This window comes from Falco cherrug, chromosome 11, assembly GCF_023634085.1.
Source record: "Falco cherrug isolate bFalChe1 chromosome 11, bFalChe1.pri, whole genome shotgun sequence".
Lineage (NCBI taxonomy): Eukaryota > Metazoa > Chordata > Aves > Falconiformes > Falconidae > Falco > Falco cherrug.
The window spans coordinates 24,076,031-24,100,302 of record NC_073707.1 but is presented as its reverse complement, the minus strand read 5'-3'; the positions used below and the strand labels follow the sequence as shown (position 1 = coordinate 24,100,302).

The following is a 24,272-nucleotide window of genomic DNA, read 5'->3' as shown; positions in this document are numbered from 1 at the left end:
AGATGTGGCTTTTTCTTCCTCTTGCAACTCCACCTCTAGGGAGAAGAGTTCTAGTTAGTGACATTCTGAATTTGACCCATTAAGGAGAACCTTGCCACTGGTGATCCCTTTGGTAAAGCAGAGGCAAATCATAAGAGCTCAGAGTTCTTTTTTTGCCCATGATTTATGTATTTTTTTCGTATGTCAGCGTTCATTAAATGTTTTTTGGTGCAGTTGAAAGCCATTTTTATTCAAAGCAGTAGCTGTCATGCAATGTGAATAGCTGATGGGTTATATAAAGACTATCTAAAATCCAAAATCTCTTTTATTTCTCCAGAGACATCAGTAAAAATGCCCATCTGGGGTTTAAACCATTTCTTTACTGGACCATCTTGGGCTTCTTTCATGCATTTGTTTTCTTTTATGGCTCGTATCTTCTAATGGGAGAAGACACTTCTCTGCTGGGAAATGGCCAGGTACAATAGCATAAGAATTATTCTGTCACTATATTTTTGCTGATACTTCTTTTCTTTTTTTTTTTTAACATCCTCTTGTCTCAGAAAAATGTAATATTTTTTACTTTTGTGAACTACTTAATTACCAAAGATGCTTTGAAAATATTCATGTGCGCTATCAACAGTAACATTTCTTAGTGTGGAAAGCTGTAAGACGTTGTCAGAAAGTGTATGTCCATGAAGAACATATCTTTCAAGAAAATAAATGTATTATGGTTGTCTTCAACTTTGTTTTATTTTGTGTACTGGTGTTGTCAAAATCGTACATCATAACTTCAGTATATGAGAATTTATATTCATTCATTCAGAACTCAAAATGAGTTGGACTTAATTGCAGTGTCAAACGGTGGCTTCTCTTTAGCATCTGTTAGAAAGTTAGGCTTAAATCTGAAAGTTGCCAAAAGTCTTAAAGCTTCTTCTGAAGATGTATTATTTCAATTACTCAGAAATTTTAAAGAGTATGTGGTGCAAGCTGCTTTAACTTTTATTCAGTGCATGTTTTAAGGACAGTAACTTAATGAAATCGTCAAATACTAATTTGACACTTTCTGTTTTAAAGAAATTGAAGTTCACAGGAAAAATCATACACAAAAAACTCTATAAAGGTTGGATGAAACCATTACAAGCCCACTTTCTCAATTTTTTCCTGAGTCAGTTAACCCAATTTAGAGTAATCAGATACTGATTTCTTTCCTCATAAAACTATTATGGGTAGTGATACCAAAACACATTTGCTTCCCTCATGCCGTTCCTACTACTGATACGAAGTGCTTGCTGATTTTCATGTAGGGCTTGGTAGAGTTGCAAGTTATGGCACAAGCTACAAAAATAGCATCATGTTGTATTCACAGTGGTCACCCGGTTGATAGGGAATGGGCATGAGCTCAAGAAGTTTAGCCAAAAAAAAGGATTTCCGTATAATGATGTACAGACAGTGGCCAGAATTGTCTTGAGTGACTAAAATCAGAAAGCATGTGAACTGGTGGTGGGTGGCATCCCTGAAGGGAAAGGAGCAGTAAAGGGGGAGTGGTGCAGCTGGCGGCAGTACCCATTTCATAATGAGATGTTTGATAAGATCATTAACGTAGTTATGCTTGAGACTAAAATGTCTCTTACAACTGAGGTATGTGTGTGCCCTCTCTTGTTACTTGTTACAAGCTATGTGACTTTGAAGTTCTTGTAAATTGGTAAAGGATCTTTGGTGCTCTTCTAATGAAGTAATTTTACACTATGGATCCAGTGCATTTTCTCTGCATCTGTCTTAGTTGTCAAAACACCTCACTTCAGAATTGCTTAGTAAATGTCCACAAGGCAGGAACAGGCTTTTCATTGTATTTAGTGGTAGATGTTTAGTTTGGGGAACGGATTATATTCTATAAATCAAGACCACTGTGCTGATTTAGACTTGGTGGAGAAAGTTCTTTTACTGGTTTCTTGTATAAATTAACCTCAAGATTTTTTAAAAATATACTTTATGAATGAGCATACTAGAAGTAAATCTTTCAGATGCCCTTTGACTTCTCATGCTTTCTGTGATGGTGACTTAAAAAAAAAAAGTCTTAGCGTTTATTTGGAGTTACTCTTTCTCTCTCATGTGTTTGCTGAAAGATGGTTATTGGAACTGGTAAACTGTGTGTTGCAGTGAAATACCTGCTGTGCATAAAGTATATTGCAAATCTAATGTGTGCCTGAAAAAGCCAAAGTTAAGGACAAGAAAAACTTGTGTATTGCTGAGTGCTTTTTCATAAGAAGTCCTCAAGAAGTGATCACTTTGTACGAATGTGTGATACAGGGTAGTGTTAGTGCAAGACCTCACATTTTCATTCCAAGTTCTCAGTTTGGAGCAAAGCAGAATAGAAGAGATTGTAAATAATCTGTTAATGCTGGTGGCTTGTCAGGTTTACCTCAACACATTGTGCAACAACTTGATCTTTTAGTTCTTTTTTCTCCCCCCTTTTTCATGCTGTGCATGTCGTCAGATATTGAAACCTAACAGGCAAATGGTAAGAGTTTAGAAGAGGAGGAGATACAAAATATTGTATCTGTTACTTCACAGGATTAGAAGATGCAGCATCCACAGTGTATATGTGTTCAAAAATATAATGGTGGCAAGAATCCATTTGTGTGTTGCATTCTAACTCTGTGGCCATTGAGAACAGTGTTAGCAAAGACACTTTCTTTCACGGGTCACTCAGGAGCAGTAGTCTAATTTTACTTCAGGATTATTATTGGAGCAGTTAACAGCAAGCACGTTGCTTTGTTAAACTTTGCTGTCCATGTGAAAAGTAAATAGAAGGCTTCAGAAGACATGTTATAGCTAAGATGCTTGAAATTATCAGTAAAGCCAGGCTTATGGCTGCCTCAGTTTTGTACCCTGTGTAAAGATGAGTAAAGCAGTTGTGAGATCTGTCATCAGGCTGTTGGGATTTTTTTTGTCAGAGCTCTGTAACAAGGACTACAATGTGCGAATCCCAGTTCCATGCCTCTGTGCTGTACTAACAAATCAACTCTAGGATGACTTTGATTGCCTGTCTGCATGTGGTACCTTTCTCCTTGCTTGCTTAGTTTGCTACCAGTAAATAAGGAGTTGAGGTTGTGATCATTGTTCAGTATGTCAGTGGCAAAAGTAACTGTGAAACAGCAGCGTCTTCAGTTACAGCACCCAGACTGCTTACAGGAGCAGAGCAGTTGGACCTGTTGTAGAACAGCAGCGTCTGAGTAGCATGTGTGTAGATAGATGACAAACTCGGCATCCCTGCTTGATTGTCAGAGCTGAGATTTTATTGTTGTAGAACTTGTTCAGAGTTTTGATAGTTTAATTTACATAGGCAAGAGAATACAAAACTGACGGATACAGTGTTTTAGAACTGAAGCTTGATTTTGTTTGTATTAGCCTTGAAACAAAGTGTCTTCGTTAGAATTTTCTTTGAAAAAAATACAATGGCGCCATTATTTTTGAATTTTAAAACTGTGCTTGGGGTAAAAAGTGAACTTTCAGGTGATGCTGCATGTTAAAAATGATCTGGAAATGTTCAAACTCAAAGTGCTCTGCACTTATGTTAATGAATACCTTCCACCCAGAACTTGCGTTCTGTTGGGGGGGTATACTTAACTGATCAAATGGGTATCTTCATTTTCGTATCATTTCATGTTACTGTTTTGGACTTTCTTCGTATTCATGTAGCCTTTGTGGTGATATGTTCTGAACCAAGAAGGAAGGAAGATAACTTGTGGGTTATGAATTTTGCTCTTATAAGCTCTGGTTTTTTTTCTAGTAGTCTGTGTTCTATCCTACTTGCTTTTTCATGATATTAGTTGTCACAAGCTTATGTCCACAGACTTGTTTCATTAGTGTAGCTGACCTGAGAAGAATCTTAACTTACCGTGAATGCTCTTAACTGGTGTTTCTTTTTTTCCTTCCATGATCTTTGCTGAACCATTTTCTTAGATGTTTGGAAACTGGACATTTGGTACTTTGGTCTTCACCGTTATGGTTATAACTGTTACGATGAAGGTATGATGTTAAACTTACTACTCTCTGTGTTTGGATATATAGGCAAATATGAAATAGAGCAATAATTTAAAATTGATTCAAAAGGTGTATGGAAGTAATTGATTCTTGAGGATTCCAGGTAAGTGTTTTTTGTGTTTGGTTTCAATGGTGGTTAAAGTTTTTTGTTGTAGTTTTTGGGTGTTACAACGATATTCAATACTTAATTCTTGGAATTAATTAATGGAAGTTCTCGAAGTATGTTCAGACTGGTATTTATAAATCTCTGTGAAGTGGGGGGAAAAAGGAAGTTCATTGAAGTTATCTTTGTTTTAGATGGCACTAGAAACTCACTTCTGGACATGGATAAACCATTTTGTTACTTGGGGATCCATTGTATTTTATTTCATATTCTCCTTGTTTTATGGGGGAATTATCTGGTAAGTGATTTCCTTCCCCGCCCCCCCCCCCCCCCCCCCCCCCCCTATAGCACATATGAAGCTATGAAAACACACTGAAGTACTATGTTCTACAGTCTTCCTCTGAATTTTGTGACAGGTGTTGGAAAATAAATTTTTAAATATAGAGCGGCTGCTTGCTTTTGGTGGTTCTTTTAGAAATTTTGAGCAATGCTACTAAGCTGTCCTGTGCTCAAAGACAGGCATTACTTGTCTCTGACAGCCTGTGACTATAAAGGCATTTTTGTTTCTAAAAAGTAGATATGTTCCCTAAGATGCTATATAATAGGTAAATGTTTGCAACAGAAATGAAGGTGCTGGGGTTTGCATCAGTAAAGTGATTCAGAGCGGCCTTGGAGGGACAGGATAGTGATTGATTTCCTGCAACACAATTTAAAACTAAAACAGAACATTTCCCTCCAAAGATTGGTACCCTACTTCCCCAGAGTTTCTTCGTGGGTCAGGTCCAACACATTGCTAGACTACTTCATGCACACCATGCAGTTGTAACTGCATCCTAAGAGACTTGCTGCTTGATGTAAAATAAGATACACTTGAGCCTGCCTGTGCTTTCTAGAAGTTCCTTTTAGTAATTGCCACTTCTTTTAACTTTTCAGGCCATTTTTACATACCCAGGACATGTACTTTGTGTTTGTTCAACTGTTGTCAAGTGGTTCTGCTTGGTTTGCCATAATCCTCATAGTAGTTGCTTGTTTGTTTATTGATGTTGTGAAGAAAGTGCTGTACAGACATCTACAACCAACAAGTACTGAAAAAGCTCAGGTAATGTTATGCTTTTGTACCCAACCTGATAATAGCTTAAGGAACGATTTTTCTGAAATCTGTCTTGTAAACTAAATACTTTCCTGTGGTATTTAATTATCCTCTTTAATTGTTGTCATGTTTAATGTGTAGAAGTGTTCTCATTTCAAAACATAATAGTTAATTTAAAATTACAAAAATGAGGACACCATTTTACAAAGAAATTATATTTAACTGATAAGGGGGTCACTCAGTCTTTTGCATCTCAGCTTGCAATGGTATGAGAATATCATACTGCGCATTTTTGTACTGCTTTAAAGATGGTAACATTCTCACTTTTGTCTAGGTATTAGAAGCTCTGTCTTCAACTAATTGACACTGAATATTTCTTAAAATGGGATGAAAACAATTTTAAAAACTAGTAGGACTTGTCTTAATTAGTATTTCTTGATTATATCATATGCTATGTATTTGATTGTTGATTATGTAATTAAAGGTAATGATCCATGTGGCGTTGTCATAAATTCATAGAAGAGGTCTAAAGATATGCTGTGATCATAGAATCTCCCTTTTGCCTGACACAGGCTACAAAAACTCCTTGAAATCACTCTGTTGAAATTAGGCTGTCTTTTACGTAAATGTCTCATCTATGTTGGAGTGTTTTCTTCTTTTTAGTGACAGTTATGAAGAAGTCATCCAACAGTCACCCAACTGTTCTAATAGTTACTGTCTCTGGTTTCATTTTTCAGCATTTTATCTTTTTATACTTTTTCTGCTAAACTGAAAAGCCTTCTATTAACAGGTGTTTGTTTTAGTCACGGTTTGTGATCAAGTTAATTTTCTACTGATAAGTAGAGCGGACTTGCATCTCTTGTCAAAAAGGTTATTTTCCAGTCTTTTAATCATTCTTGTGTTTCTCCTATAATCTTCACCATTCCTCAATCTCATCTTGAATTTTGGATTTCACCAGTGAACACAGTATTCCAGCACAGCATTCATCATTACCAAGTATGGGAATAATGAATCCCCCAGCTGTATTCAGTTAACAAAATAGTATATGTTCATAACTTCTTATCTTCTGCATCTTTTTCTCATCTGCAAGTGATTATGTTGGTTTCTTCCAGTTAATTGATGAGAGGTCAAGTAGCATAGGGCCAAGAAGAAGTGAAAGTGATTAAGAATCCAGTTGACAAAGATACCTGGTATGCAGTTATGTTCTGCCACCTGTTAGCAGGTTTTAGTGCATTTGTGTGCCATAATGATTTTGTGGTGTCCTAGTTGCGAAATCCAAATTACACTGAGCGATGTGCCATACAGAACTCTTAACTACGTTACATCAGTACTGTTACCTTCAGCATCTAGGCTTGGAATTACTTTGATGTAAGTGCATGTTGATTTACTGAAATTACACTACCCTTCTAATTTGTGTGTTACAAATCCATGTGAATCATTCTCTTAATTTGGCTAGGATCAACATGCCAACAAACCTATTGCTAGCCAAAATGCCCCATTAGTCCCTTCTCAAAACTGGAATATTAGCTGCTTTTTCTGGTCTTGGAATTTAGTAGCTAAAAGCCAAGGTAAATAACTACGGCTTTCAGAAGACTGTTCAACTAGACCTGATAAGCCTCTTGATTGAATGTTAGTGCACTTTTGGGATTAAAGAGTCTTGATTTAGGAAGAGTTAGGCAATGATACTTTTTTTGTTTTTCCTTCAAAGACTAGTGGCAATATTTATTGAACTGTTCCCTTTTCCTTCCTTCCTGTACATCCTGTACATCAGCTGTTTCTGTTTGGCACAGTGTACTGGTATGGTTTTTGAGGTTTCTCATGTTCCCAAAGTGCTTGAATTAAAAACAAAAAAGCCTGCATGATTTTTCCCTAGCTTAATCTGTATGCTTCTTGTTGCATTCTCTTCCTTTCTGAATCGATTTTAAAGAATTTCAGCGTTCAGTTTGCTTCCGTTATGGTTGTGTCCTCAAGGACACAGTTGGACTTGTTATTTTTAAGAAGGAATCTTGATGAATGCCTTTTAACAACTTTCCTGTGGCTATAGCTGGATTCATAGCCATGGGGTTTTTGCTTTGTGCATCTGTTAGTCAGCTGCCCCCCTGCCCCGCTTATTCCCATTATACTTTACCATTTGACAGTGTCAGCATTAGGGTTTGTTTACTAAAACACTTTTTTTCTGAAAACACTTAGTTGCTGATACTGCGAAGGCGAGGTATCTAAAATCAGATTTGACTAGAAAGGCTTCGGCAGCCTTTCAGTGGTTTCTCTGTGTCTGGTGGTGAAATCATAGTTAAAAATGTACTTGCAAAAAGAAAGCTCCCTTTTGTTCCTTTTCTTGATGTTTAATCTGTTGAGATTTTCCCACTCTTACTCTTAATGGGATAATCAGCTCCAATGAATTTCATCGGCTGCTCTTGGATTGAGAAAGTAGACATAAATGAAGATGAACAGATGACCAACTTGCCACATTTATTGTCAAGAAGTAACAGAATGCTTCTTTCATTATTATGTCTCATTAGATTTGTTTAAAAAAATTCTAGTAAATATTTTTCTTTCAGTTTCAAAGCAGAGCAAGGACTCCGAATTTCAGATAGAATGAGTTTGGAGAATGTCTTTGTCCTAAATGCTAAGGAATTTTCTGTGGAAGTCATTGAAAGAGTGAAACTTTGTATGTGCCCTTTTAAATGCGTTTCTTGTAGTGTAGGTACACCCTCTGTATAATGAATCTTTTAAATTATTTTTAATTGTAGGACTAAATTAGTGTATTTGCCTATTGGAGGAAAGAAAAACCTTAGTTTACAGTTACCAAGTTTTTATCAAGTCAAGATAAATTGTTACGTGAACCGGTCAGTGATTTTTAAATCAGAGTTAGTTAGGTTGTTTGTTTCTGTCCACCATCATTTAAATTCTGAAATATTCCCAGGAGCAGTGGGCAAAACACAGGTTTCTCAACTGAAAATGTTTGCTTGTATTGTTTTAATTTTTCAGAAACTTAAGAGCACACAAGTTGTGCAAGTAGCCCAACTTAGTGCTCTGAATTCATTGTATGTGTAGGCTTCTACCTCACTCAGTATATAAGGAACTTGAGTTTATATCTCTTATTCGGTGTAAGGTTATAGCATCAACAGTCAGTCTGTCTCTCATCAGTTAGATGTTACATGTAGCTAAGTTATTCGTGAGATAGCAAAGAAATTTAACTGGTGTGAGAGAGAAACACTTAAGAAATTCTGCTAATAAACTTTAAAATATAAATATTGTTGTGTCACAACAACTTAAAAAACCCCTCTGTTCCATTTTGGGAAGTCAGTATATGAAAAATTTGACAGACAAGTATGAGTTGAGTCTTATAAAGGGATGAATTTGTTTAACTTTACCTTTCTTAATGCACTTAAGGTGTATGCGTGTAATTTGTGTGTGTGTGTTCCAAGATTTTTTTTGCTGGCCTTGAAGAAAATGCATTCTGTTGTGTTTGACTTAGGTTCGTTGCCCTGCAGTAGCTTCTGGGTCATTTCTGACTTCAGGCCTGTTACAGAATCGTATGGGAGGAAGTGGACAGTAACGTAAATCTGAATCAAAATGTAAATTTTGGGGTAAAAAAAAAATTTTGGGGTAAAACAGCACTATTGAGGGGAGAAGGTAATACTGAATAAAGATGACTGGTGAAGCATAGATGTAAAAGTGTGTAGGCCTTTTTTCTCAGTGTGAAAGTTAAGGTACACGTAAGAATGGTCCTACCAAACAGTAGCTGGCCGTGATGATCCCAGGAGCTGCCCTGAAGGTACCAGGCTTGTGTTCTGTATATGGTGTGTATTCCACTTAAATAACAATGTCTTGTCCTGTGTCTTTCTCTTAGAAAATTACTGCTGCTACTTACTGACATGTATGTTCCATCCCTTCTCTGTCCAATTGTAGATGTACTCCAACAGAGTTGCTTTAAGTGACGAGTTCATCGCACTGCAGCCATTGTCCAGGGCAAGGAATCAGCTGAGCAAAATTAGGTAGAGTAGGAGGGACAGTTCCTCATCAACTCTTATGCATGCTGAAGGTGAACTAACCAGTGCTGAGAGAGATGGGAAGAGGCATGAATGTTAGTGGGTTGAGAGGGCAATACCTCTAGTGCAGATATATTCAGTTTGGTTATTTCTTGGCTTTGCTCTGTGGTTTTGAGCCAAATGCTTCTCCTAAGTAGCATGTATTGGACGTGCTTTTTTTAGGAAAAAACATCCCTAGCATGATGCTCAACTTTCAGAATACAGATTTAGCTCTTCTTGCATCCATTGTTAAATAATCACAGTTTCTAGCATGATTATAATGCTTTTAATTTCTTTATGATCAAAATAACAGTGCTGTTTGCATGTTGGATAATTTCAGCTCCCTGAGGCTGTGACAGGAAGGTCCATGTCTTTCAGGCAGCGATTTCTTGCAAGTTGTTTGCCCATTTTAATTTGCTTTCACGTGTGTTGAAAGCGCAGAAAATGCTTTTAAGTTTGGGTTGTACATACACTTGTGCGGCTAAGGCTTTTTGTGTTTGTTCTGTGCATCTATAAACTGAGTGTTGTTTGTTTTCAATGTGTATAGTTACATATTCCTAAAGGCATTTGGCTACAAAGTCCTAGAAAATTGTTCAAAAAAATAGCAAAGCATACATGTGTCTGTGATAGGTGAACCATTATGATTCTGAAACTCTTGAAATGCGTTAAATTCAGTACGTGAAATCCTTTCAAATGCTGATTCTCTTTTGTAAGACAAAAACATTCTTATGCATCAATGATGTCTCAACCTGTTTGATGTTTTATCCCACCCTTATCTATTGCTGTATTTTGTAACAAGAATTTAATGCAATGACCTGATTACTTTCAAATATTTTTTTTTAGGTGACTGTTGTTTAAATACATGCAAATAGATGCTAGCAGAACCAACTAACTGTATTTTGGGGGGTTAATTGCTGTTTAACTGAGGAAAAGTGGGAGACAGGAAGCTGACATTGTCAACTATTAGCAGAAAGTTAAGTGGTTAATTGAAATGGGTGATACAAGTCCTTTTAAGAGAGGGGTGGGTGGAGAAAAAGCTTTGTATTTCCTCTGGGAGCACGCTATGCCTTTGCAAGGCAAAACTTGAAATGGCTGTTATGTTTAGCTGTTAGTTGTCCCAGTGTGAAACATAACCATCTTAGATTTCCAAACATCCCAGGGAGGTAGCGGTGGGATGATTTTGGTTTGTTTGGTTTTTAAATTCAGTGCTTACTAGCTTAAAAACAGGCAAACTGCAATATACCTCTTGAATTTTAGTAAACTTAGCAACATTGCAGTTTCCTGTGCAAAAGCTTGTACAAGTTAGCTTTTAAAATTCTTGGTTTATCCGTGCCATGTAAATAAGTTACATTTTTAAAACTCTGGATAAATATGTTTCCAGTAAATCTCTGTTTTCTCACTGCATTATTAAAGTGAATTACGTGGTGCATGATATCTACACCAAAGATTTCATTACAAAAGATTCCGTTAAACTTTCCAAAACTGAACACATTTTAAGGGTTATGCAACTGGAGGGTGAAAGAAGAATAAAGCTGTCTAGGAATGTAGCACTGTAGTTACTAAAATACTAAAAACAGGAGAACACTTGCTAACTTTGAGGGGATTTTCTTCATATTACACTTAGGGAAAGGGTTGAAAAAATGGGAAAGTTATTTTGTCTGAGTAACAAATGATTATGCAAATCCAATTCTCGTGTATGTCAGAACTTTTACGCTTGAATATCTAATAGTAAGGTACCTGAAATAAAAGCACAGAGTGCCTTACACTGTGCAGTTGAAGTTGTAAAGTGCAACAAGAAAGAAACAAGGACTTTGGTTTCTCTAGTTCTTCATTTGAACAAAGTTGGGAAGCTATCCTATGGATGCTTACCTAAAACAATAAAAAGGAAAATAAGTTTGCAGATGGAAACTACTCACTTCACTATACTAAATAACAAAGAATTTGGAGTGAAGACCATGGGTTAGTTTTTGTGGTGGTCAGGGCAGCTGTTCTGCAAAAGCATAGAGCAGAGAAAGCAAGGAGAACTCTTAAGAACATGAAACAAAAGAGCTGCATGGTGAATGTAGATGGAAGCAGCTAATTCTGTCACGCCTCTTTTGTACATGCCCACCCAGTAGCTGCGTCCCTTGTGACTGCAGAATGCACGTGGATTGATGAACAACGCTGGCAGTTTTTTGTAGTTTACTAAATATATATTAAAACCCTTAGAAGAAGTGTCTCACCAGGTTAAACTGAGTTACGTCTTGTGTTGCAAATGTGCTTACCGTTCTGTTGATACACAAAAAAATACCTTTGTGAATGTGAATTAAAAGACAAGTATGATGTTACAATAAATTGTTATGTCTATAGGCTTCACAGGGTGCAAAAAATGTTCCAAGTTTATATAAAGTACGTTTGTGATATATAGTTAAGAGTTTTGAGGTGGGTCTTTTAAGTGTCCGTGTCGTTCCTTTAGGTCAGAAATGCAGTCTTGTGTGTGCCTGTTAAACTCTCGCCTCTGAACTTTACTGTCACTTTTGTAACTTGGGATGATGAGGAATCAGGCAGCAGAGGTCAGGTGCAGGCTTTATGCTTATCTGGGGACTGACTGAATACTACTACTTTCCTCTGTAGCCATCTCTCCTGTTCTTGGAACATGTGAAATGTGCATTTTAGGGTACTAACTGGGCCCCATTGTATCTCACTTCAGTTTTTTCTTTGTAAACAAAGTTTTGTGTGTGTATGTATGTATATGTGTCTCTGTGCTTTATAGGAACTGTCACAAAACATGTGTGAGAAGTGTTGCTCAGATAGATGTTTTAATTCTACTAACTGATGGGATTAACTGTTTATAGAGGTTTTACCCTTGGACAGTGTGTTATGACTGTACATAATACTAGGGAAATGTAAAACACAAGTTTTTATTTACAGGGAAGGCTGTCAGTGCATAACATTATATCTGGGACTCTCATACTGTAGCATTTGCCATAGCACAGCCGAGACCCCGTCCTTTCCCCATCTGCAGGCCCGTAGGACTGTTGTTGCCTTGTTTTCCCTTCATCTCTGAACAGATCTGCTTTCTTCAGCTGTCTCCAGAACTCCAGACTCCTGGTCCTGGCTTTACGGCCTTCGTTACTTGTCTGAATTTTTTCCTGTAGTTACTGTTTCATAGAATTCCCCTCCTAAGAGCTTTCATATCTGATCCAGACCAGCTGTGTAGAAGCTGAGAACAGACAGGTTTCTGTTCCTTTTACAGCATATGTTTTCTGTAATTAAGATACAATTTCCAAAAAGATTAGTCAAGTGCAAACATGCATTCACACTAGTGAAGTATACCAGAACATCCTAATATACTAAACCTTGAACAAGGGAAATTTCTTCCTTTACAGGTTTGTATATTGCATTAGCATAGCTAATCCGTAGAATCTATTGCAGGAAGAGGGAATAAATGAGAGGAGAATAGAGTATTTCATATTTATGTTCTGTCACAAAAGTGCACGTACTTACTTACCTGAAGATACTTTTGCCTTAATGGCTTTGAAATAACAAAATAGTTTGGCAGTTGTGGGTTTATTTGATTGAAAGAGGTGAAGAGTACAAAAAGTAGACGACTTGAAAACGTAACTGCCAGTGAAGTTGTTAGATGCCAACACTCTCTCTTTTTTTTTTTTTTTTTTTATATATATTTCTAAATCAAATTGTTTGGGGTTTTGGCATACGGTATATTAAGGGTTAAAGAAAGTGAGCTTTATACTAGGGAGCAAGTTTTAATTTAATTGTAGAATAGTAACCATCTCACATATATTTTCTGAAATGCCTCTGTGGCATCAGACACATTGACAGCTAGGACCTGGGCTCAGGAGAATATGCTGTGGTGCTCTTTAACTTGATGTACAAGATTAAATACATTTTCTATTTAACAAAGTCCCACCCAGCTGTATATTTCAGTCTGATTAAATGTTTACTTGAAATGTCTGTCTTGTGGCATATAGAATACCCTGTAATAGGACAAGCAAACGGAAATGATCGTTTTCCCCTTTTGTAGTCTGTGGTGCGCAAAAAGACCGAACACTTCTGATACTTGTGCACTGATAAACCATGTTTGATCCACTGATTAATTTGAAAAAATTGCTTCTTTACTTTGTAAATATGCATTGTTCTCTCAAGAACAGATCTGTAAAATGAAAGTTCATTTAAAAATGGTAATTGTTTTAAAGCGATGCAAGCATGGTGCTTTATAAGATTTGTTGCTTTTCTGTCCTTCTAGATGGAAGAAGATAAGGGTTCAGTCAGCTCAGCATGTGACTTTGCTGAAAGCAGGCACAGAGGGGAGGACAATAGGCAACTGCTAGATCCATCTAGCCTACCCGACAGTTCTTACGTTCACTAGGTAGTACTCCCACTCTACCCTAATGTGTGTGTATACATATATTTATATATATCATATAGACAGTCATGGAGTCATCTCAAAAATACCCATATTTTTGGTATCTACAAGAAAATTTGCATCATATGTATGGGTTCCATTTTTTCTTATCAAGCTGAATCATTCTTTAATTCTGCACTTCAGTTGCTTTTTGATTTATTACATGAAATGGGCCATTATCATATAAAGTATTACGTTTATTGTGATCCAGATCTTACCTTCTGAAAATGTGTTACTTTATTTGCAGCCCAAATACCAATACTATCAGATATTTCTCTATATTTACTAATTTTTTTTAAACCATTGTCTCTCCTGCCTTTTGTTTCCTGAGGGTTTGTTGCAGGTCTTCAGAGACCATTATGCTCTACTGCTTTACCATGCCAGGTTTTACTTTGATATAAAGCTATGATTGTAATTGTCTGCCACAGAGATAAAAGTGAGAGAAAGGACTCTATAGCATAATAAAAGTATCTTCCTTCCTTCCAGGTAGTGGATATAAATGTAAAAATCCATGCTCACCAGGCAGTGATACACAATGTATCTACACATAAAACTGAATTTATTTTTATGTTGTCCTTGATGTTCTCCCAGTATTACTTTACGCTTAACCATGAGTTTGATAAAATACAAATGTTGTTTCCAGGCTTATGTAAGGTCACATTTGCTGGTTTTTTTTAAAAGGGTAATAATTGACTTTTCCATAAATTGTGGTTCAAGCATGATCCTAGCTTTTTGTGAGTATCTAACTTGAGAAGAACAAAGGAGATTCTAGTGAAGAAGAGACACCAGTGCTCCAATATCCAGAGCTGAGGGTTCATTCCTTGGAAAGCAGTTTGGGTTACTCTTGATTCCTCTGCCTACCCGCTTTGAATAATATCTAAGATTGTTGGGTCGGCAGATCCCCCTGGTCCATGCGATCCCACATACAACCACTGTAATATGACCTTTTACAGTAACTTTAAAGGTATTGCTTGGTCTGCTTCAAGAAAATGGATGGACTAAATACTCCTTTTGAAATCCTAGGTGTAGGAATGTTGAGAGTTTGTTCTGTATGGCTGTGAATGCAACTGTGAAGATCACTGCATGTGCAGCAGGGAGTGTGCTTTCTGACCTCCTAACAGGAATTCCTTCTGCTCTGTGTCATTTCTTGTCTGATACGCTGTGAGCGCAGTATGAAGTGGCTGTGAAGGTCCTGTTCCCTAGTACTGCAGTGCTGCAAATTGTGCTGTTCCTCATCTTGGTGTCTTCTGTGACAGTACAGTTGTGACCATATGGTCATCAAACTAGGGCGTTCAGGGACTCAAGCGCTGTTGAGCTGTGTCGTTTGTTTTGGTTTTAACCAGAGCCGCTTTTAGACCTGTCAGTTGCAATGCTTCTGCTCCTGTCCCTCAGGTCATTAGTAAATGTTAATTTTGTGTCCAAAAGACCTCCCAGATGAGTGCGGGTTAGTCAGAAGTGTGCAATCTGCCTGTACTCATTCATGGCCTCCTAGGTATAAGTACTGTAAGCATCATACGAAGCAGTGTCTTGGGAGGATCTGGAGGGACCATGGGGAATGCAGAACAGAGCTGAGGAATGGGCAGGCTTAGGAAAAGACGCATGGAAACACCAGTTCTGCGCATGTGCTCCCCCCTTCTCCTACCAGTTGGGGTTGTTCTCTTGGATTTCCAAACACTTCTTGTTCCTGTTAGCTGCCTCTTCTTTTGGGATTGGAGTTGTTCTGTTATGAAGCTGTAATCTGTCCGGTTGCCTGTGGGGGGATTAGGAAGGAATGTGTCCACTCATAGTAAACCATTCCCATAGGAAACTGAATTTCTTTGCTTTCCTTGTGATGTTGGGCAAGTGTGGGTGGCATGAGAGAAACTGGGATTGGAAACCAAAGTCTCGGTCACACAGGGAAAAACTGGGAGAAGCTCTGAAGTGAGCTGTGTCCTATCATAGACAAAGATGCCTTCTCCCAGATTTCTTCATTCACTGGTGTCCAAGAGTGAAATGAGGATAACGGATGTTTAAATCTATCCTGTGTGTTCAGCATTTGTTTGAAAGGTTGCTCTTATGGGAAGTTTCAAATTAAATTTAAAAGCATCCCCACACTCCACGTTTTTATTTCCTTTTGGGAAGGTCGTGGAAATCGGTTTTGGACGTTCTCTTTCCAACAGTACTAGTTTTTAGTCAGATTGTAGTTACGCTGTGGTTGACTAGCGTGCAAAAATAAGAGGAGCGCACTGATAGATGGCACGTAACGTGAACCCATACACCTGTGTATTACTGCTTTCATTTTGTCTGGGTCTTTCTCACCTACAAAGAATGAACAATAGAAAGTTTATTATGCTAATGTCGAATTACTCTTCATGCTGGCATGAACATGACTGAACCTTTCTAACATCAGCCTTCTTTGCATTTAGAGAAAGGATATCTGCAAATCAGGAATGTGCTTTTGTTCCTTACCAGGCCAAGGGTATCTATGGTAGTGAAATAACATAAATTATTATAGGAAGTTGTGTTCTACATTTCTTGAGGAAAAATTATTATTTACAGTCAGGTAGCTGCACTGTATTCAGCTGCCCTGGTCTGAAGCTTTCTCTTGATAATTTCCCTTAAAATAGGACAGGCCTGCAGCTTGTATAAATTACACCTTTGCTGAGGTCAATCAAGGCATCACAGCTCAAACTGTGATGTGCTGCTCCACAGATGCACTATAGCTGTAACAGAGAATTGCTGACCAGTTTATTTCCAACATTAAGCAGAGACGGTGCTAAACATTTTCCATACCCTCACCAAGGCTGCATTCAACCATTGCGTAGATTTTAGTATAGATAGACTTCAGGAAGGGAAATGGTAATGTTATTCGTCATTGTAATTCTATAAAATTGAAAAATAATCAACACTCTTAACTTTTAGAAAACCTGCTTTTCCTAAGTGCTTTCTGATAACATCTCATTGCTAAAATCTGAGTACTAATTTTAATTTTTTTTTTTCTTTTCCTTCCAGCTTACTGAGGCAGGTTCAGGTATCAACTGCTTGGACTCCATGTGCTGCTTCTCAGATGGGGAAACAGCATGCACATCTGTTAGAAGAATGCTGGAACGACTGATGGGAAGATGTAGTCCAACCCGGGTCAACAGGTGTGGCATTTCTCTCAATAGCCTTTGCTGCAGACGATTCTCCTATAAACTGGAACCTGATGAACCTGCAGCAATAGATGTCTAGCAAACCAGCTGCAGGTTTTGCTTATTTAAGTAGGAAATGCAACTCTTTATTGTACCTTTCTCATCCTAAAAAATTAGTTTCTTGTTTCTTTTTGAGTGCTTTCTTTTGGAATGGGGAGGGGGGAAAACAGTTTTCAAAAGATTTCTGTTGTTTAGTTTGGCTTACTACAAGTTCTTGTGTTCTATCTATCATAATTTCTCTTGATTTGTACATTCTTCTCTTTGGAAAAATCAAGCCTTGCTGCTGGTTTTGTTCTCCTCTTTACGATTATTTCTTTGCCTTGATGAATCAGGAGTTGTTTGTAAAGTCGCAAGACTTCCCTTTGGCTCTTGATGTACAACCTCCAAATATTTACCTTGGAGCTTGCATTACTCCTGAAGATATACAAAAGGCTCACGCTCCCCCCCGAAATATAACTTCATTATTAGAAGGAGAGTCTTTGAATCTTTCAGCCATTGATTGATATGAAGATGAAATATTTTTGTAGTATAACTTTTATAATCTATTTCTAAAATTGGAGTGATTGACAGAACAGAGCCTTCAGGTTCTAAGGATTTTAAATGTTTTTTGGGTTCTAGAAGGTATTGTCAAAATCATGTGTGCCATTCCAGAGTATGTGCTAAATAAATCTTTTTCCTTCACAAACCACGTGTGAAACAAACTTCAATGGGATAAAATCCCATTAAAGTAATCAAATACATCTAAGGAGCAGTACTGCTCTTGCCGTCAGCATAACCGTAAGAAAAGCTCGTACTAAATCTGCTAGTGTGCCATCTCCCCATTTCCAGATAAAGAAGGATAGCTAACGAACTTGGAAATATTTGGGGGTCGAAATAAAAAGTCTTTTGTACATCGTAATCTCTCAGTCCCTGAATGGTATCTTGGTCCTTCATTAGTCAAAAGGCAAACCTGAAAAAGTTGCACTTCACACATTTTTCAAGGAAATTCATTTTGTATTTGAACAACTTTGTCTCTTTTGGTTAAAAGTGGTGGTATCATTCATTCGGTATAAAATCGTGTGTGGGTAATTTTCACTGACAAGCTTTGTCAGTTCTGATTCTGCCTTTAGGTATTTCCTTGGTATGTAGTACACCTCTGGTTTGAACTCTTGTGTTGAATACAGTGTCTGTGGTTTCAGTCGGTTTCTCTCTTCTGGCTTGCTTATGAAATTTATTCAACGTTTCTGCAAATCTAGGGTATGATTATGCAAAATGTTTCATTCCATATGAAAAATGAACTGTTATGATTAAGTACATTTTTAATTCAAACTTTTGCTGTATAGAAAGCAGGCATGATGTATAAAATAAACAATTTAATAGAATTTTTAATCTACAAGGTGAGCATTTGATTGGTCTAAAAAATTAACATTTTGGTAGCAGTTGCTCTTAAGTTTTTTGGGCTTTTTTTCCAATTCACTGTAAAACTGTGCTTTCCAAATGAAGAACTTCTCACGCTACTTTATTTTCTTATTGTTATCTAATTAGGGCAGATTTTTAGTTAACGTTTGCTTTAGTAACGTGTAGTCTTACAAGGTAGGTATTCTGTGGTTTTTTTTCCTGCAATGCGTTTACATTTTTACAATTTCCTCTTCTCCACTCAGTTTTTCTTTCTTTTAAGAACTTACAAATATTTATTGAAGTAACTCATATTTGACAGAATATTAAATACTTTTTGAAGACTGCTTTTTCTCAGGTTTCTTGTCTGCTTACCTCATGTAGTTTTCAGATGAAGTTCCATCTAGCTGAATAGTTTTAGAATTTTTAGAACACAGAAGTCAGCATTGTGTTTAATGAACATGCTAAACTATGATGGTGCTAAACTATGGGCTTGAAGTTCTGTAGGTTTTGCTTCTGTCTCTGGTTGAAACTACTGTGAAACCGTCTTCTAGTTTCACTTACATTTGTGCACAGTACAACTAGAAAATCCTTTTTTTTTTTCTTTTCTTTTTTTTTTCTCTTTTTAAAAAAAAAATCTTAGTCTTACTTGCTTTCTTTAGTGACTTCAGTTCCTTCCACTCAGCAGACACTTAAAACCTAGACTAAAAGTCAAGGTACTAAGACTATTTTTTCCCCTATGCTTTCCTGGTTTTATATATATATATATTTATATATATATGTATTAAAGTCTGTGTTTATTTTTTAATGTACTAAATCCTGAGGCAGTTACAAGTTGTGAAATGCTGAAGGTACGGTTAAGAAATCCATTTGGTGATTTTAAAATGCTTGTAAAATTATTTAGCCTTTTATTCACGAGCTTGAACTGCTTTGATTTTTACTTAAATCTTCAGAGGATTGCGCAGTGCCAAACGGGGGGATGCTCTTTTGAGTACTTGGGCTGTATAAAATAGCTTCTTATTCAACCAAGAAGTAGCTGCAGATTATTTTTGTTGAAGTAATGCTGATAAATAAGTTGTCTATGAGAGTGCTGTGGAATGAAGAGCACTATTTTAAATAGTGTTGCTGAAGCTAGCTTCTGTTGTATTCTGTGCTCCTGATATTCTGTCAAATATGATAACTGAACGTGAAATCAAACGCGGTATCAAATTTTGATAGAAACTGCAATGAATCAAAAGTTGTACAAATGCTTGGAGTAGTGGGCCACAGGAATACAGTCTCTTATACTTAATTCACTGCTTGTAAAATATATTCAAGAAGTATTTTCTATAGCTTCATTGACCAGTTAGAATATAAAATGTGTGGTGTGGTAAGATAAAACACATTTTTGTCTGTCTGTTCCATTAAATTGTCCGTCAACTTGTCAGTCACTAAAATACTACGAATGCTGGATCACATACATTTCTTGTACAGTAGGATTCATTACTGAATTGTTCCGATCTCCCGTTAGTGGTACTGGTGTCAAGGCACTGCATGTAAAAGTTCTAAAGAAACAGCAGATTTCTGACAGAGGCAGATTTGGAGGATAGGTTTGTTACATTTTGATTTCCTGCTTTCCAACCTTCTATTTTTTCAGCTTTTCGCATAACAGCCCTGTAATAACGTTCCACCCGGAACAGTACGTCTTTTTGTCCTTAAGAGAGAAGACGTTGCGAGATCCCGTCTGAATCGAAAGCTGTAACCCGTTAGGTAGTTTTCCTGATGCCTTAAGTTTTAACTTAAATGTAACGGTAAGGGATGAAATAGATTCGTGGTGGTAGGTGAGTTTTGCCTGCCCACAGCTTTAGGTAGCGTGGATGTTTGACGTGGGAGCAGCAGTACACAGTTCCCGCGGCGGGCTGTGCGTGCCCTGAGGTGTTAGGGGACGGCCTCGGGCTGTAGCACTCACAGCACCTCGGCTTGTGCCTGCAACGTGCAGGTTTTCCTTGAGGCGCAATATTAAAACTTAGTTGTAAAACTGGCGTATAAACCTCTGGTCATTTTAGTTCATAGTAATGAAAATAGCTGTAGCTTTGAGTAAACTTTGCTAGAAAGGTAAACGTAGAATTGTTAATTACGTAGGTGGCATGATTAACTCCAGTGTGTTTTCAAAGGTTTGAATGAACTGCAGGTGCCTACATGAAAGTAATAGATTAATCTTTTAAAGAGTTTTATTTCTCTAATCTCATAACACACTTATCATAGATATTTCTCCTCACCTGTTAGATTATAAGTCCCCAGTCAGCCAAACTTTTCTTTTATTGTTACTTTAGATCATGGAGTTCATCGGATCCCTTCTATGCCAACGACAGAAGCATCTTGACTCTCTCCACAATGGACTCACCCACTTGTTAACAGGGACATTTGTAAATGCCTTGTGAAAGCCATGTGGTGTTCACACACCTGTAGTAGGCTCTGAAGCAAGTTCAGTGTTACGTCCCTGCCCTAGAAAAGACTAGCGTGACTTCTAAATACAAACTGTGGCTTGTCTTGTGGCCTAGCATAAGTCACCCGGAGAGTAATCGCTTCCAGTATTTTTTTTTTTCTAATTATATCTACAAATTGCTATTTTTTTTTTTTTTAAGGACCGCTTTTACCTCTGACCATTTAATCTTTTTTTGATACCATATGAGCAGATTGGAATCTTGGATTTGATACTTGAGACATCACTGTATGACAGTGAGAAAAATCTTTTTCCTCCCAATTTCAGGTGATCCAATAGAACTGAATTTGCACAATGAAACGTTTTTAAAGTTGCATTTTTCATGATGACCCTTCACTTTAAATACACACATTAATTTGCAGCTGTCTCTTACAGATACAGTCTTAGCAGTTTGCAAATCTGTTTTGTTATTTCCGTGGACGGTTACTGTATTCTATAAGCAGTCAGTTTAGTAATTTTTGAGAGTTAAATACAATTCAAATATTTATGCTAGTATTTGAGTGGCAATATGTTAGTCATTACTTTGAAGAACACTGCTAACTTTAGCAAATTAATAATTTGGAATAATAAGGGATATAACGGTTCACTGTTCTCTTAAATTATAATTCAGAAGCCAGTCATCTCATATTATGCCCTGCATGTTTTGTTAACAGCTCTTGATTCTGACATGGAAAAATGTGTAAGAGTTGGTGCGTTGTACGGAAGTCTCACTAGCATAAATTTTTTTTTAATTATTAATCCTTTCAAAGGTGGGGAATTTTTGCATGTTTTACTTTTTGGTGTATTTATATTTGGTCATGTTGTACTTTGGAGATACAATTAATGCTTAATTATCTTCATATATCTGAAGGATCCGAGGCATTGATGGCAATGTTTTGATACCTAAGTATGCCAATAAAAGCAAATTGCACAGACGGAGCTTTGAATGGTACGTCTTGTAGGTACATCTGTTGTCCCGGTATAAACGTGTCTGCATGTTTGGGGCTGGGTGGCAATGTTCGCCTGTTGGTTCAGCTGGGATGAGTAAACCGTTGGCTGCCTTTAGCTGTGGGAGATGAGATGGAGGTGCTGCCGCCAGGGCACCCATAGAGCATTGCTTTAGGTACGGCAGTTCTTATGGCTGGAGGCTGGTAAAAATGCTGCTGCTGCTGCTGGACATCCCGTTTTTAGTCTCTGACCCTGAAGTCCCATCAATAAGGGGAAGGATCTTCCTGTCAGACAGCGAAAGATGTAAAACTGCACATTGAAGTTATCTCTGGGTGGAATAAACTGTAAATTGAACACGGACTAAATAACCCCTTCAAGAACTTCTTTAATGAAGATGTGGTTAAGCATAGGATTTGGACAAAACGAGTATTAGCTGCTTTCACCCTGCCTGCACAAGTTTCCACTGATGAAGTGCTGTCTCCTGAGCAAATTAAATGGCAAATACTTTTTATTTCATAATTCAGGCAGACACATCTTACCCTCCTGTTATGACGTCTTGGTGGGTGTGGGCTGCTGCCAGAGGAGTATATCCCTCTTGTTGTGGTCAGCCCAAATTGTCCTGAGTTCAGTGAGCTGCAGGAGGGGAGGTGTTCAAGAGGTCCGTTTTTCCTTGTATCAAATGCTTTCGATATTCCTTACCTATAAACAGCTCTGTTCATTATCATCGTAAACAAGAATATGACTTTAACCGGTATTATTTCAGTTCTCCTCTTGGAACTAGAGTTTTGCCTTAGCGGCTGGAAGCTTCGCTATAAACGGGAGGCTGCAGATCCTGTGGGCTCTCACTGTTCAAGGCAGTGTTTGTGTAGGAAAGAAACTGTCATTGCAACCTTGTTTTGAAACTGGTAGTGACCTGAACATGTAGTACATGAGGGTTTTGTCCTACTGGTATAGATGAAGACCAGTTCACAAACTGATTAAGAAGCTTCAAAAATTAATTACGAAACAGAAGAAACAAAATCAAAATATAGCCTGCTTTTCCACTAAATGTGTTTAAATTACCTGTCGTAGTTCATATCTGTATTGTCTTCAAATGCTGAAGTGCAGTGAAGCTTAGGCTTGAAAATTTCTAGTTGTACACTAGATCCCCACATTGAGTGTCCAGGTGATTAAGAATCACTAAAAATTGTTTTACATATTCCATGTAATAGGTATTAACAGGTGACTGGTCTGACCGCATCTAGTTGGAGACCTGGTTCCTGTGTGGAGATGCAGTAAACTGATCGTCATCTCTCCAGTCCCCAAGAAAATTTCTATCCAGATACGTGGTAGTAACAAAATACTCTTAATTTCACAAACTCCTGTAACTTCCTTTATTATTTTTAAACAGATTCAATATTATATAAAAATGCAATTTTCTTCTTGGTAGCTTCTCATTCTTAGTCTTCATACTGCTATGGATACCTAGGAAGTAAAGAATCTTTCGAAATACTCTAATCAGATATCTGCTGTTTAGCTGTATCTCTTATATCTAAATCACCGTGTGTCACTTTTCAGAAGTACTTGTTTGTCCATGTCAGCCATAGCATCCTACTCATCCCGTCAGTTTGTGTGGCCATGTAACCTCATTAGTCTGTGTGGTTGGTGCATCGTGCATTGAAATATAAACTGTGGTAAGTTTTGTGTAGCAGAAAGCAGAGGCTTTGTTATACAACCCCACTCCAAGCATTTAGATGGGCTCAGCTCTGTACATACATATATTTTAGCTTTTACCACACAAATGTGTTAAATATATTTGCACAAAAGAAGCACAGTCCTAGATTTGAAGAATAATTTACGTGCATTATGCGTTTCTTTAAAACCTTCCATCTCCTCTTCTCCCTTTCCTCCTACTTTCCCTTTTCCCAGTGTTTGTAAGGTTACCGAAGAAACATGCATTTAGACAATTCAGGAAGAACTTAAGAATCCATCTGTCTGCCAAGGTATATTTTTCTATTTGCAGTACATTTAAGTCAGTAATTTCTCATTTAGTAAGAACATAGAATTGGGTTTGTGTAAGACCAGAGATTTTGGTCTGACAAACACATTGGATGGGAGAAGCGACTGTGGTTTTGTACTGATGTCACAAATCTTAAAATTGCTTCTATTCAAGGAAGAAAAATGTTGTTTCTTTGACAGCTGAAGCGTATGAAACCATTCACTGTGCATGGCTCAGTGTAGAATCCCTCATGACGAATGAACAAAATAAATACAGCTAATTCAGTATAATGCAAGTGTTCATCTCTGAGTTAAAGTATGAATGAGGGAGGGAGGATGTGCCATAGAGAGGAAATGTTTTAGAATTACCTCTTAGCCTTGAAATCTGTAAGGTACAGCGGAAGAGCCTATAGTAGATGTTTGTAGTTAAAAGCATGGTGTGTAGTCACTTTACTATGCAGTGTCTTTGAAGAAGCACCTTCTCCATAGCCACCTTCAGAACAAGATTGAGTTCTCAGCAGAATTTAGGTCTTGTTCTGTGAAAAATAGGGTTTGCTTTTGTTACTTGGAAAAAACCATAGGTCTTAGTTGCCAAACTTAGGCTTTTTTAAGGAGTGCAGTGGGAAAGATTTAAGTGGGAAGATGCTCTGGACTGTTTGACAAACTAAAATGTAAATAACACTCTGCTTC

General features: G+C 37.4%; 1 protein-coding gene across 6 annotated transcripts in view; it reads left to right on the top strand.

The window, feature by feature from the left end:
• Window positions 1-24,272, top strand: part of ATP11B (ATPase phospholipid transporting 11B (putative)) — a 72,859-nt gene that overhangs the window by 45,146 nt on the left and 3,441 nt on the right. The window contains exons 25-30 of one of the 6 annotated variants that reach the window (XM_055723686.1): window positions 317-455; window positions 3,943-4,008; window positions 4,321-4,424; window positions 5,060-5,225; window positions 16,644-16,777; window positions 23,514-23,587. In XM_055723686.1, the coding sequence (XP_055579661.1) occupies window positions 317-455; window positions 3,943-4,008; window positions 4,321-4,424; window positions 5,060-5,225; window positions 16,644-16,777; window positions 23,514-23,547 (643 nt within the window). In that variant the 3' untranslated portion in view covers window positions 23,548-23,587. Of the gene's footprint in view, window positions 1-316; window positions 456-2,473; window positions 2,965-3,942; window positions 4,009-4,320; window positions 4,425-5,059; window positions 5,226-13,493; window positions 13,617-16,643; window positions 18,809-20,508; window positions 21,593-23,513; window positions 23,588-24,272 lie in introns of those variants that run through there. The other 5 variants (XM_055723685.1, XM_055723687.1, XM_055723683.1 and 2 more) reach the window with 5 other exon arrangements.